The 15860-nt window shown below is 37.9% G+C and overlaps 1 protein-coding gene across 8 annotated transcripts in view; it reads right to left on the reverse strand.

Moving 5' to 3' along the window:
* Positions 1 to 5085: 5085 nt before the first annotated feature.
* The window catches only part of LOC138213414 (protocadherin-9), a 198231-nt gene continuing 187456 nt past the window's right edge, over positions 5086 to 15860 (reverse strand). For 7 of the 8 annotated variants that reach the window (XM_069174488.1, XM_069174486.1, XM_069174483.1 and 4 more), the window contains one exon: positions 5086 to 7218. In XM_069174488.1, coding sequence (XP_069030589.1) covers positions 6848 to 7218 — 371 coding nt within the window. In that variant the 3' untranslated portion in view covers positions 5086 to 6847. The remainder of the gene's footprint in view (positions 7219 to 15860) is intronic. The other variant, XM_069174490.1, reaches the window with a different exon arrangement.

A 15860-nucleotide genomic window follows, 5' to 3' on the forward strand; every position in this document is an offset into this window, starting at 1 on the left:
TTAACTCTTGATGAAACAATCAAGGCTTTCTATCAACGGTTTCACGAGCGGGCCAGTTTTAATATTTCTCTTTCTGGAGATATGGCAGTGTAGTAATAATCTTAACGGCAATAGCCACTAGAAAGGAAAATAATAAATCACATACTGTAGTGATAGCTGTTGTCCAGACAATACATTATAATAGTAATGTATTAGTTGCATTTCTTTGCATTTGAACATTACGCACAATGTACATGACATGTACTTGACATGAATGTATTTGACCATTGCCATTACATTTTTAATTTAAAATCTACCAATGACCATATAGGTCGTAAGCACAATATGGAGAGTCTAACATAGTATACAGGATACAAAATGTACCATGAAACATGAATTAAAAACATAAAGTCAAAATAGAACATGGCCAGCCAGAGTATTGACTGAAAAACAAGAAATATCCCCCCCCACAAAAAATTATGTGTCAATAAGTTTATGAATTTTTCTGAAATGTACAGTCAGTAACACGAAACCAAAAGCATCGTCAGCCTTTAGTCTGGTCTGACCAAAGGAGGTTTTGATGCTCCTAACAGTATTTAATTGACACACTTATTCAGAAATACAGAATAATCAACATAATCACTGTTACATTTTGGACCCAGTTTAAATAACTTAAAGTCAATGAGAGATTTCACCGGTAGTCAGTGTAAAGAGGCCAATGTGACAGTGGAGACATGTGATATATTTGGTTCTAAGCAAAATTTTGGACAAACTGGAAATGAGCCATAGAAATTTGGCTGTCGCAAGTAAACAAAACATTGCAGCAGTCCAGGCGTGACGACGCAGGAATAATTTTGTCTGTGCCCTGAAATGATAGGGCAGGGTTCATTTAGCTTCTCGACTGTAAAAAAAAAAAAAAAAAAAAAAAAAAAAAGAAGATGCCGAAGCCTTACCACCCATAAGTAAACTGATGATGTAATCACATATTTTTAAAAACAAAAATCTATTTCAGGTACATGTGCTCTCTGATGATGAGAAATAATTAATAAAAAAAACAATATTTCGTTAAAAAGTTTAAAACAAGGCTATATACATAACCACTTGCCCCACCTTAGTTTTGGGAGTCTGACATCGCTGAGGTAGCACAGGTCCCCATCTGTCCGTCAATTATACATTTAGAAGGTTATTAGTGTCATAAGATAGGTAAATATATCAGGTTCAATAGTGAAAGTACTTAAAAATGAACTGAAAGTAAGGGGCATTGGTCCTGAGATAAATGTAATTCAAATGGAAAAAGGGCAAAGTAAAAATGGGAGGTCCAATTCTGCATGTCTCGCATCCACCTGGCTGGTTTTCTGCTTCCAGCCCTTCTCTCTCTCTCGTTCAGTCAGACCAAAATTACATTAAAGAACACACAACACGACATAATTAAAGCCTGCAAATGAACACACATTCCAGGAACGTATAAATTATGACAAGTGCAAAACAACGAAATAGGAATCCTATTCAGTTGGTCTCTGAATTATTTTTCTAATCATCATATCTCTGTGCCCAGAATGCTTTGAAACAGTAAAGCGTTTTCAGAAAGCTTCGTTTTGACCATCAGTGCGTTCCAGCTCGGCCTCACAGAGCTGCTACTGGCCTTAGTATTCTTGCTTACGTTCTTTTCTGACACAAGCAGTGGGCGTCAAAGCTTTTTTCTTAAGAAGCCCTCAGTATTCAGCTTTGACCTCCAGTATTTCACCAATGACCTCTGGGAAAGTAATAACTCAAATGATTCAGATTTGCTGTATAAGGTCAGAGTAAGAGGAGCTGGCCAAGGTACAATTTCTCCTGACAGACTCTTAATCTGTCATAGTTATTGCGGTGGCTATTGCATGACAGTTCATGTTCTCTCATCATCTTCTCCACTGACCTTCATGTTTCATTTGGTCAGCCACCTCTTTTTCTCTGTATATAAAATTAATATATTGGGCTGCTGTTTATTTAAATGATCGGTTAAGGTTAGAGTTTTGGACAAGATGCAGCGGCCTCAGCTTTTGGGAGGCAATCAGACATCTCTAAAGGTTGTGCTGTCAGGTCTTTACAAGAAAACATGCCCACATATAAAGAATATTACTCCAGCTTTCTTTTTTCCATTTATGAACTGCTCTCCACGCTACTGTCCATTCGGCTCATGTTAAAGGCCACAACAAACCATTTGTGTGCTTTTTTTGGACATTATGAAACAGCTAAAAATGCCAAGTTCCTTACAGATATCTGCATTTTACAGCCTTTATGTTTTCATGCCTCCGCATTGGCGATAGCTATAGCTGGAGGCGTTATGTTTGCAGGTTGGCCGTCCTTCGGCCCTGTTGTTGTGAACGCCGTATCTCGAGAACATTTTGAGGCAATTCCTTCAAACGTTGCACAAATGTTCACTCGCCATGAAACTCCAAAATTCATATAATAATTATGACACAATTTCACCCAAAACTATAAGCGCAGAAAAAAACTGAATCTGTGAGCAGCAGGTGGGGGGAGCAAGGTTAGTACTAAACATGGCTGTCTAAGACGCTACATGTAAAATGACGGTGTTATTAATATCAGACAAATTTTGGGGTTTGGCTTGAAATTTAACCGACTTAAATAGTTAAAGCTGTTCTTTAACTTATATTTAGATTATATGCTGCACAATAAGCTGTGCTTAAGTCCCTTGAAATCATTGCGGGTGACTTCAAAACACCCTCCTAACTGAAGGTCACGCACAGTACAGTACTGGAGCGCAGACACCTACTGCGTGAGTGAAGTGGAGAACTATTTGGTCAAAGAAGACAGCTTGGGTTACACAGCTTCAGGGCTGCTCAACTCTTACCTTTATTTAACTGTGATCTTCAGAGAGTCTTGGTCCTTTTAAAGCTCCGCTGGAACCGGTTTTAGATCTTGGCCTCCCATTGAGTTCCTCTTCCAGTGAGCCAAATATGAATCTCTCCTGACTCAAAATGTTTAGGCACAGGGCCACAAGGTCTTCTCGACTGGTTGAGATCCAGACTGAATTTTCCCACATTCATTAGATGAATTGAAACTGAAGTGCTGGAGCAGACTACCACTAATTTGTGCTCTTATTATCTTCAAATGTGGCCTTCAAAATATGTAGATGGTGCTGTTTCTGTCTACCGTATCTTCTTTGGAGAGTTCTCTCCTTCGGTCTGATGTGCATGCCGTCTCTGTGAATGATTCCCCGCTGAACATTCACTCTGTTCCGTTTGTGCACAGGGGCCTCCCTGTCTGAAAAATATTCTCAAAGCCGTATGAAAAGCCAATGCGATTGGGAACCTTTTTCTTGGTTGTGGCGTGACACTAATTTACTTCCCCTCACACTTCCAAGGCAATTAGCTTTGAAGCTTCTTGGAAACTATTCTTGCACAAGTCGATAGCGAGTACGGCAAGTAAGAATTTAAGCAGGTCCATTGGGCGACAGCTAATAAATATATCAAATGAGGTTACAGTGAGAAAGAGAAACCTAAAAGAATAAAGAAAATATAATTACTTCACCAGTTATACTGGGTGTCTGGCCCTTCATTATTGGCAAGCGGTAGCATGCAAATGTGTGCCTGATTGTCTCTGACTTGATGAGAACAACACTGCAGTGTTATCCAAACATTTGTGCAAAATGATGCAGATAACTTTGGAGAACTTTTCAGATAAAATCATGTGATGATATATTCACTTTGCTGTGGGAAGTGCACTTTGGTACATATGGGGATGGCCTCACCAGGCATGGAAGTACCAGAACAAATACAAAAACAGCCATAAATTAGAATTAAGATAGAGGTTTTGTGAACCTTATTTCTGAATTGACTTCCCAATATGACTGAAGGGATTTCTGAATGAACACATCAATCAGGATGTGGCAACATTTGATTTATGTGATTCCAGTTGGTTGTCGGTGGGTCACTATCAAACAATTTTCATCAAACCACCACCATGCAGTTGTGGAGAAAACAGATTAACTGGGTGTTGAGGTGTCAGACTATAAATGACCCATACCTAAATTTGACTTCTCTTCATCTCATCAAAAAAAAAAAATCATGATTCAAAAGTGTTTGAATTCTTCATTTACTGCTCACTATCAAATCCTGGAAACCTATTACGTAGGACGTAGTGAATAGGCTCATGATGAGTGATTTCGGGCACAGTTGGGGGCTTTAAGGAAGAGAAAGTAAGTCTGACTACCCTTTGTTCTTCTTATCTACAATGAGAGTTATTTTGAAACTCTTCCCGCTGGGTACCGCAGCCTCTCCTCAATCAGTGTACCTGCAGTGCCCCAACCAGAGGAGCTGCAGCTCACCTTCGAGGTCCTGATATCTGGGCTCCACACCTTCAGACAAACCTGTCTGTAATGTTTGTCACGGTAACTAAACTAGTTGTTAATTGAAGTCAACATCATGGGTTGACTGAACTTGTTTTTCCAAGTTCCCTTCAGTTTGTTTGTTCACATTTTTTCCACTCATTAGACAACATAGAACTAATTCATCAAACTAAAGCTCAAACCCTGTACAATAACTTCTGAAAGAAAATTGACCTATAAATTGGGTTTTCTTTGGATTGTCCAACTCTCGTCATTTCCTTGGCGACGTCTCTAAAATTTTCCACCCTAAAACTGCCTCTCTCAGGATTTGTTACTGTAGTGGAGGGCTTATGTGCCACAGGGAACCTGAGAGTTATGTTTTTTTAGGGAGCGTTATGCTTTCCGTGAGGACACAAGATGCAAAACGGAGCAAAGGCCAGAGGAATTATTACCCAAAAGGACACACTCTCATAGAGCATGTTTTAACACTGTCTTTTTCATTCACATATAATTGTCGTGTTTATTTCCAAGGTAAATTATGTTAATGCTATCAGATAATGGGAATGATCTGGCTGTTTTAGCAGAACGAAAATTACTGAGAACATTTAAAAAAAAAAAAAACCTCAATTGTACCTCATGACTGAACTGTTCTCCACATAAATGACTTCCTTAATTCATGATTTTCTACAAAATGATTTGCTCATGTGGACTTACATCTACACAAAACATACACAGATCTCCGGAGGCAATCCTCCTGTACAAAAATTAAGCATACACATAATTAAAACATTTATTGCAGTAGCTGTATACCTGTAGAGTAGTAACAAGGATTAACTGTTTCAGTATCTGTGTTGTCAAACACCCTCACAACTGACAAACAAACTGCGATAAGCAAATCACTCCATCCCACTTAACTTCTTTATATTGTGACATAAATATGAAAGTGCTTTCCAAACCAAATGTCTCCTTAATGCACAAATCAACTCTATTCCAACAAAAAGAAAATGACACAAAAATGATCAAGTTAATTTTAAAAGCTATATCGTTTAGCATGCTATTCCATTGTGTAATTTGCCTTCCATGCTGTGGAATAAAACAAACCTTTTCAGACAGTGGAATGACAGATGATCTTTCATGGGTGACCCATTGTCTGCACATGCCTTTTGTGTTTTTCCTCAACATCAACGACTTGATTTTGTACTTTAACATCGGCGTGATCATGTCTTTAAATTTGGCAAACCTTCAATGCATAAGGCATTTAATTATCGGACAGGATATTCTTTGTAGCCAACATGTTTTCGTCATTTAAATAATTACAATTCAGTGTTTGAAGAAACATCATGAAGGCACAGTGATTAAAGTGTTGTCTTAACCTGTGTTTTCTTATGTATGGAAAATAATAGTCTGTGTGGAAACAATATATATAATATACATACTGTATATACATGTCAACAAATTGCAGGTACTACTGAGGGATTGCACTCAGTTAAATCACAATTTGAATAAAATCTTTACAGTAATAATAAGATCAACGTTAGATAAAACATTTAGCCATTTACAAATATATTGCTATTTAATTGTACTGAACACTTCCAAAATCAGTTTATAGAGGAGAGCTTTCAGAGCTTTTCATTTTTATAATGCACATATTGAGCACTGACATCCTTCATACAAAATGTGTTTTTTTTTGTTTTTTTTTTAAAAAAGGTTTGCCTGTGGTTTTGCAGTACTTTGAGAAAAAAATATTATGAAATATGGACAACACTGACTATAATATTGGATGGAAATTTGCTTCAAAATCAACCGTAGGGTTTTCAAAGAATCAAGGTAAATGTTTGCTTGTTGTACATTATGCCATAATCTAGATCTTTGTCCAGTTGACATCCCAAATCCTGATGACAAGCCATTATGATGACAACAGCCAAGAACTGTTCTATTTACTGTGGATATTACAGATACATGAAAGTGGTTAATAAGTCTTATTTACAAACACACAGACAATGACAGAATAAACAAGTGTCCACAAACAGTGTTATCAGAACAACACTTTCTGAAATGTAATTCCATTTTCTTTGATTGTGTCGATTAATATAGTCCTGAACAACTCAATAACAACCACACCACAAATATTTGTATATATTGGTCAGCCATGGTAGGTTTTTTTTTTTGTTTTTTTTCTTGAAATTTGTTTTCATATTCTCCATTTTATGCATGTCCTTCCTCCACTTGTCCAGTTCACACATGAAGTGAACAGAAAATGTTACTGAACGTTGAAGGAATCCATCGAGAATCACCAAAAAATAAAACAAATTCCCCTACAGCCATAGTAAAGTTCAATTGTAGAGAACACAGCAAAAGCACTATTTTGTGGCCTACATAGTACATGTGGCGATCACACTGCAAAAGCATCAACTGAAGTGGGAAGAGATGAAACAAGAAAGAAAACAAGAAAACGGGAGAGGAGCTCAGGTGACACACTCCGCCTGTCCACTATGTCCAGATGTAAGGACATGTCACAGTACAGAAGCAAAGTCCCTCTTATAGCTGCTGGTCCTTTGGGCTGTCTGGGCAAGAGGCTGGCTGGCAAGACTTCAGACTCACCAATGGAATATCAGCCATGCCACTGCTGTTGAAGTGTCCCTCTCCGCTCCCAAACTGCTTCCTGTCAACAAAGTGCTCTGACCGCCCGCTCTCGTTTTTCCAGGTTCTGGTCAGAGTATGTCCATTGAGGAGTTTGTCCTTGGGACCCCACTCCCTCTGAGACCCAAAGCTGGACACCGGTGACTTGGGCTGCTGGTATGTTCCCAACGTTGGGGGCATCCAACAGTTGTCTGAATGTCCCAGGACAAGGCACTCCTGTGTACACATCTCTGTAGCCTCCACTAGACCACGAGGTCCCAGCGGGCCATCTAAAAACAGAACGAGAAAAGAAAACAACATGTCAAAATATGTTGAGATCAACAGTAATACCTATTGTTACCTAATTGTTGCAGTCATTTAAAAAACAACAACCTCGTATTGAACTGAAACCCTCAGGTTGTTGTTGTAAAATCAACATGAATTTATTCTTACAGACTGCCATACCACTGTCAATTACCCCCTTTGGTGGTACTTCTCTGCCAACCAGTCAAGTTACACTTTACAACCATGTCTGTGCAGACTCATAAAATTATACAGTATGTATTGAAGACTTTGAAGGAGTCCTTGTACTTCATATGTTTGGCCAATAAAGTCAATTCTGATTGAGCTGACAGCACAGAATATCTATACAATCACCACAGTTTCAAGGTGGACACCCAAGATTATTGTCACTAATTCATTATCCACCCAAATGTGAAATATGGTCACAGTCAACATTTATGGTGTTGAATAATAGCGTTGAATTATCATACACATGTTTTTTGAGGTCACTTTGGCTATACTTGAGCCCAAGTGAATGTTTATGCCAAATGTGATCACATCTCCCCTGAAGGCGTTCCTGAGATGCCCCGGTGATGGAAATAGGACGGAGGGACGAACACACTCCTACAATGATACAATCAAAACTCCGTCATTGCAGATATAGTATGAATTACTCAAATGGCATCCACCACTACATTCTGTACTTCAGACATCACTAGTTTCATTCTATTCTATTCTATTCTATTCTATTCTATTCTATTCTATTCTATTCTATTCTATTCTATTCTATGTTTTGGCACTCAATGCAAAGATCATAGTTTTTGCTTCGATGGTGAAAAACATATGGTAGACTTGAAGCACAACACAGGATGTGTTATGCAGCCAAAGCTTCAAACTTTCCCTAACTTTACTTAAAGTACCATGGCTGCTTAAAAGTAACCACATGGAGGATTCACTGTTCAAACCATTTGTCTGGTGTCAAAATAGTGGTCAGATTGGATGGTGTACGCCCACCATCCTTCGAAAGCTATTCTGTGGCACAAAAATGTAGCACTGAATTGACTACAAAAATGTTACCAGTAAACATAGAAATGAATAATGTTTCTAGCAAAATTTTGAAAGGAAAAATTAGTAGACAATAAATGTAATTTCTTGGACACAACGATAAAATGAAAGTAGCTTCAGTCAATTTAAAACTAAGCTAACAACGCTGTTTCTAGGTTCAGGGACTTTTCATGCCCCTTCATCTACTTTATCTCAATCAAGAGCCAACCAAAAAATGTAAATCAACTTTTTGAAAAGGTAGCATCTGCTTCCCCGCGCTCACTATAGCTCTCTAGTACACATCAGGTCCAAGTTGTGAGAGTTTCAGAAACACTGCTGGAGACCAACTGGCAACGTGTCTGAAACATGAATGAGCTGAGCATTTGGGAGTTGGAAGAATGGGGGCTATAGATCTTGAATAGGATGAGTGGGTATGATTGAGTTCTCTTCGTGCACTGTTGAGTCCACAGATACATTTACACGGCCTAAAAATGTTCTTTAAATACACAATTCTCAAGTAAGAGATGACACAACACTGTCGTGATCATGCCCAATATTCGTCCAGTAATTAAGCATCCCAATTCTTCTGTTCATTCATTTAAATAAATGATCATTGTTTGACACACATTTTCTGCAAGTGGTTATTGTTAGAATGAAAGCCGCGTTGATATCAATATGTTTTCAGACACTGTTTGGAAATCAATGTTTTTGACCAACCTAATATCAGTAGTGAAGCTGCTTCAGAACAAATGGGCCACGGTACAAGCTCATTATTTCCTCGGTTTAAATCATGCTACTGTCTTCAATAAAAAACGGTTCTACACTGGAAAGAAGCTGAACTCCCTTCACCAAAACCAAAAAGCGGAGTGTTCAATGTTGAAGGTCAATTTGCACCACCACAAATCATCCTTCCTCTCCAACTCACTGCTACCATCTGGATACTACTCTGATGAACATGCATCACCATTCAGACATTAAAACGTGTTTCAGGTGGTATTTATTTAAAGCTCATTTGATAGAAAAATATGCATAATGCATGAAATGTAATGTAATTCTAACATTTGAAGAATTTTTCTCCTTTGAGTCTGTTTTATTTTTAAGAAGTTCTGTTTGTGTTTGTATATCAAGCTTCAATTGGTAATGAATTCAGCTGTTTTTTTTTTTGTCCCAAAGAGAAAATGATAACTATTTGTCCTAATTTGTTCCTTCGCTTCACAAGCAGCTAATTGGCTGGTGGGTAGGATCTGTAATATTTCAAAGGGTTTCTCTTTGACTGCTGCATGGACCTGTTTTTCTCCTCATTCATTTCGATTTGAGTCTTTTTTTTTTACAAAAAGGTAACTTATTACAGGAACAGAAAGTGCTGGAGAAATCATCTGCTGGTTTAAATTCATTCTCTCTAATAAACTTAATACTGTAGTTAAGTTGCTACGTATTAAAGTGATTGTATTTGTAAGTAATTCTACAAATTTCAATTTGAAATGATATTCAAATGAAGACATCAACATTTTTTAGTATAAGTATATTATTTACTGTAAAAGTTAATATTGGAAAACGCTGGAACTGTCGCAGTCAGACATTTTTATAGCATGTCTACGATCACTGAATTTGGGACCAATATGATAATTGAATACTTACAAAACTGCAACTGGTTTACTGCAATAATGCATTTGATTAGACTGCTGGTGAATAATTAATTCAAAACCAAACTGATTTCAATGTGATTTTTAAAGTTTATGACCAGCATTCTTTTTTTTTTGTAACAAAGTTACAAAGTTTTGTTTGGTAAAGAAATGTAGTGATTTGTTGACTCTTTTGTAATACAAAACTATAAACCGTCTCAAAGTATTGAATTGAGTACAGTAAATGGATCTCTGATGATGACACAAACAATACAAGGCTTAAATTTTGGCAATTAATTACAGGTCTGATAGATTAAATTACATTATGTTGTACAATTGTTTCTTTCATTGTGGGCACCCCCCTCCATATACAACCTGGACAGCCTAAAATTAATGCAGTTTGATATGTATGACATTTTTAAGAAATTGTAGTCTACTACTTATGCAACACAACATAGCAATTCATATTTACATATTTAGATTGTTTCTTGGTGTCAACACTTGGATCATAAGCCTTTTTGCATTAGCAAAAATAAAACTGTCTTTAGGAGGAGGAAACAAACAATTATATTTTATTTTATATTATACATTTATACATGAACATGTTCCTGTACTCCACTAAGCTTTCCTGTCTGAAAACTGGGTTTTGGATTTGAAAGCACATTCTGATATATGATGTGAAACGAGGTGAAATTCTGAAGAGGGAGTCAGTCACTCTTCTGCATGAATGTAGAGTCCATCACAATAACAGGCGCCCATAATTGGCATGTGAGGAGTCTAACCAAGACACATATTATCATAGTTGCATGAGGAACCACAGAGAGCGATAATACATAGTACCCGGGAGACGGCAAGATGAATTCCTCAAATGAGATTTTAGACGAGTGAGTAGATATCCGGGGAGCTGTTAACAGAGAGAGATGGTGGAAAGGAAAAGAACGACGCACATGTACTTTATACGATGTAGAGCAGAACTAGTTACAGACCTGCCGTGGCATTTTCATTTTTTATTTTTTTATGTTAGACAAATTAGTATAATGAAGGCATGATAATAGTGTTGTCATTGAAGGCATTTCTTCCAGCTATTTAATCACAGGATGCTCGAAAATAATAATACAAAAATAATAAAAGAGCACAGATTTGTAAAACTGAGTAAATTATATAGCTGTGTAGCATTAGCAGTTTGTGTTTGGATTAGAGCAGAATTAGATGACTGTAATGTCTGTATTTCTTTTCCTTTTGTATACTAAATCAGAGCCAGTCATTAATCAAGGACACTTTGTGCTTTGCTATTCCCCTGGTGTAATAAACATGACCATTTGCATGTAGATTGGTACAATCAGTGGCCCCGGTGGGCAGTAGAGGATAATTTGAATCAGCCATTTTCCCTGCTAATCTCTGCATACCCGCTGTTTGAGAAAATGCAGCGACAAAACCTGATTGAAAGACCACTTGAGGTACAGAGCTGATAGGTTACAAAATCTATATGTACAGCACTGCTATAATATTGGCCAGTAATTCCCAAGCAGGGATAGCAAAAGAGCACAGGAGATTAAATTAGGGATCGTCATTTCAAGCAAACACACTATTCAATATAGCTGGGAACTACGCAACTCTTATTTGACTCGAGCCTACTACGTGAGTACTACGTGATCTTCCCCTTATGTTGTTGAGGGGCAGTTTGCAAACAGCTTTTAGGTGCATTGCTGCTCTTTTGGTGGTACTGGGCACCAGTAGAAACAATAAATATATGACTGTTGGATTTTTTTAAATTTATTTAATGAGTATGTAAAAATCATGATTCATCCCGAAATAAAGTACAGTAAAAAGCTAAATATGAAAGCTGAATGATGGAAATGTCCACCCTACATCCTCCTAAGTGGTATTAGTGCAAATGTAAACTTGGCCAAACCTTGCAAACTATAGTTATGACATAAAACGTTTAAGCGATATTAAAAAAAAAATGTAATACAAACATTTTTTAATTCAGGTCAGCATTTGTTTTCTTTAAAATGTTTCATAGCTGCACTGCTAACAATAAAACAACATATTTAAACTTGAGCACCTTCAGGATATTTGCTGTCCTTTAACAGCTGAGAGAGAGAGAGAGAGAGAGAGAGAGAGAGAGAAAAAAGCAATTCTTTTGTTCCCTTCATAACAAAGTACCGTGGTACATCCTTCTCCCGAAGCCCAACTCCACGCTTAAAAATATCCGGCGTAATCAAAACTCAGACTCAGCAGACCAAAAATTTCAAACAAAACCAAAACACCACACATTACTTGATCTCTTTTTTTTAATATTTTTTTTTTAATCTGGCTCCCTATAAAACACGCTGGAGAGATTCAGTTGGAGTCTTTTGTCTGAAGTGTGCAGAAATGTGTTAGTTCCTTTAATTGAAAGGACACTATAAGTGGAAGAAGCTTCTCCGATTAGGCCTCATCCCTCTGGAACAGACTTTCTGACATTGCATCAGAATGAGTACAGATTTCTATTTTTATAGCACAGTTTACAATCTACCTAAACTCCTTATTAGCCATTGTGTTCTTTTCATTTACTTTTTTGCAGTTTGTCAATTGCTTAATCCTCTTGTGGATTGACCTGTTCTTGTCCGGTGTATTCATATCCATATCAATACACACAGATAAATCCTTAATTTGATAGTTTTTTTTCCCCCAGCATTGTTCTTCGTGCTCATCTTTCCTGTTAATATGACATTCCGATGAAATTGATAGACACTGACCACCACGACTAATTATAAACTACCTTCTTCTGATTATCTTGTGCCCAAGAATAAGCTTGTTTGCCTCGTTTCGTTTTGACTTCCCACGCCGTAATCAGAAGGACATCTTCTGTCATGTATCACCATCGTCAATAGGCTGGTGATTAAGCTTATTGTCTTTGATGCTTAGTTTCATATATCGATTATACACTGTCATCATTCGCAGTTCTGTGCACGGTAGCAAAGCTCCACATGCAAAGAGCGTAATCAAGAATCTGTCTATGCTGAAACCCGTGCGATTTGGAAAAAGCCCGGAGGATGTCAAGTGGATGTCACTTGACATCCTCCGGGCTTTCTCCAGCCTATTCCCGCTGAAACCTTGAAGAGCTGTGGACAGATGATAAGCACCAACACACCATGACCCTACGACTGTAGATAAGAGCCCGTTGGGCACGTACTCCATTGTGCTCTTGCTCCACAAACAAAACTTGTAAACCTGAAATACATCCCATCTGGCCCAGTGAAATATAAATATACATTGTTTTGTGACTTGTGGAGTGATTTTAGGCCAAATACACCTGACGTTGTGGCAGGCCAGTGGTTTTATTGTACTTCAGCCTTAAGATATTGTATATATCTGTGAACACAGTTTACTGACCTTTTTGGTTTGGTGGTTTTGCTTTGATTCATTACAACAGTATTTGACTTAACTTTATTATAACGGTACTTTATTGGATGGTATTATAGATTTCATTAATGTAACTACGTTGGCCTACAGCCTATACTGACCTAATAAGGGGCATTCCTAATGACAGATTTTTTTTGTTGGCATGGCTTTAAGACGGAACCAACAGGTTTATGTCAATGATGCTACAGAAATAAAACTCACAAACGACTGACTGACGTGATATGCATTGTTTTTGGAAGTATGACCCAAGATAAACTCTTCAAGACTGAACTTTTTTCCCATGTTTTAGTGTTAAAAAAAAAAAGATAACAAAAAGTGTAATAAATTGTAATACCTAATAGAAATACTAGTTAAAGTGGCAGTACTTAAAAATAGCAATCAAATTGTCAGCTGAGTATTGTGATAGTATCAAATCGGGAGATGAGCGTATTGTCCTTGCCATGTATACATACATAATGTTACTTACGTAAAATGACTTACTTTAACCCAAACCATGATTTTTCTCCCAACATCAGCCAATTAGTGTTGGTGCTTAAACCTAACCTTTGCAATCAGGTCGCATTTAAACCGATCTTTTCCTGAACACACCTCCATGGTTTTTGCTACCTGAATCTAAGGCACCTGGAGATGCTAGTGGGCTGTGACAAAACGGCAGTATTTGATGCCCTTGTGGAACCTTATTTTATTTATGTCTGCCTTCAATCATCATTAAGAATCAATATCTTCAGTGTAACAGCATCAGCATGCATATTTAGGTAATTACTGCAAAGGAACAGCTCTTCCTCATGGATAAAAAAATAAAAAAAAATAAATAAACAAATAAATAATTACTTCTAAGAACATGTTCTACTACACTAAATGGCTTCCACATTATTTTGTGCTTCTTCGTCTGTGCATAGCTCGTTGCTAATGGTTACTATGTTGGCGAAGTCAACTTCTTCCCTGCACACACAAACACAACACACACACACACACACACACACACACACACACACACACACACACACACACACACACACACACAAAAGCAAATAGCCGGTGGCTGGTGTTTGGTGCAGAGCCCCTGAGTGCTTTAAATAACATTGAGGCACAGGTGTTCAGGAATGCAAGGGATTCAGAACTGTGTCAGATGGTGCTGACTTTTGCTTACAGCACTGTGCAAATGTTCCAGATGTCCACAAAGACAGATACCTTAAAGACAAAGAAACCATTAGATTGCCTCCTGATGCGGTGTCATTAGGATGTGCTGGAGGCTAGTCTGTTTAATTCTGCAAGAAGCTGTGGAATATAAGTGAGCCACAAGGAATAGCTGTTTAACGATGGACACTTTGACCAAACAGCATTTACATGCTTCTGTTTCCGTCCTCCTACTCGGCATCAACAGATCACAGAGGTTACAGAGGAGGAGAGAATCATCCTCATTTTTGACGAGTGGTGGTTTGCAAGTATTGGGGAGTATTCTTGTTTTTGTCTTCAGGCTATTACTAATGAGATAACGTTTGGCTAATTAATTGGATGCACACTATCAGTGCTGATGTGCCAGTCCCACACCAACAGCATTCAGCCTTCAGAATGGCAAGGGGAAACGGGTGGAGAGGGAGTGAGAGTGATTGAGTGCGGGGGATTTAGTGTCCATAGGGCTTGTTTATTTATCCATGCTGTTAAGCATGCCCAGATGTTGTTATTTGGGGATGAATGAGGCTTTGTTTTGGTCCAGCGTGGAGGCATACCGCTGTTTCCAGCTGCCGTTCAGAAACCCTCAAGATACGTCTGACTGTTTAATTCTGAATCCTTTAAATCTGCCGTAGGCTTTTTTTTTTGTGACCCATTCATCCTCCACTACAAAAATACTATACAGAAATATTCTGTCAGTCCATCTCTGTATAGACCAAGGCATATAATGGTATACAGTCAAATAAACATAACCCGTATAAATATCTGCTGCATACTAAGAGCATATATATTGTAAATTGCTTGGGGAAATGTGTGAGTTGTATGGTGGTTGGTGTCCAACAAGGCATAGAATTACAGCTGCATACAGCTTTGCAGAACATTTGAAAACAGGCCCTGTGATTTACAGTAAAGGCTATCAGGGGTGGGATAGATATAATAGTGAGCAGAGCAGAACAGAGCAACACGCTGAATGCATTCTCCTGAGAATACCAGTCTGGTTGATGGATCCTTTCTAGTGCTCCCTTTGAGACCAGGCAGCAGCTTCTCATGAGAGGAGATGAAGGGCAGGAGCGAGTCAAAACAGAAAAAAAAAAAAAAAAGAAGACAAAGCCTGAGAATGGAAGTGAAGGGTGGTCAGAGGGAAAGAAAAGAAGGAGCGGGGGAGATGGAAGGTAAGGAGACGGAAAGTGAAGGTGAAGAACAGTATGAAAACAAAAAAAAACACAAAGCCTGTCAGAAATTGTCAGTAATTTACATAATTTTCATGATCACTGATACATATTATTGGCTTAGACCTCGCTTAAAACTATTCTCAGATCAATTTGTAATTCAAATATTCAACTAAAGATACTCTATTAAAAGTACAGTATGGTGTGAGGAAGAAAGTGTTTTATTATTGTTTG

This window comes from Embiotoca jacksoni, unplaced genomic scaffold (assembly GCF_022577435.1).
Source record: "Embiotoca jacksoni isolate LCO1_2020_lvr unplaced genomic scaffold, fEmbJac1.0.p SCAF_6, whole genome shotgun sequence".
Lineage (NCBI taxonomy): Eukaryota > Metazoa > Chordata > Actinopteri > Embiotocidae > Embiotoca > Embiotoca jacksoni.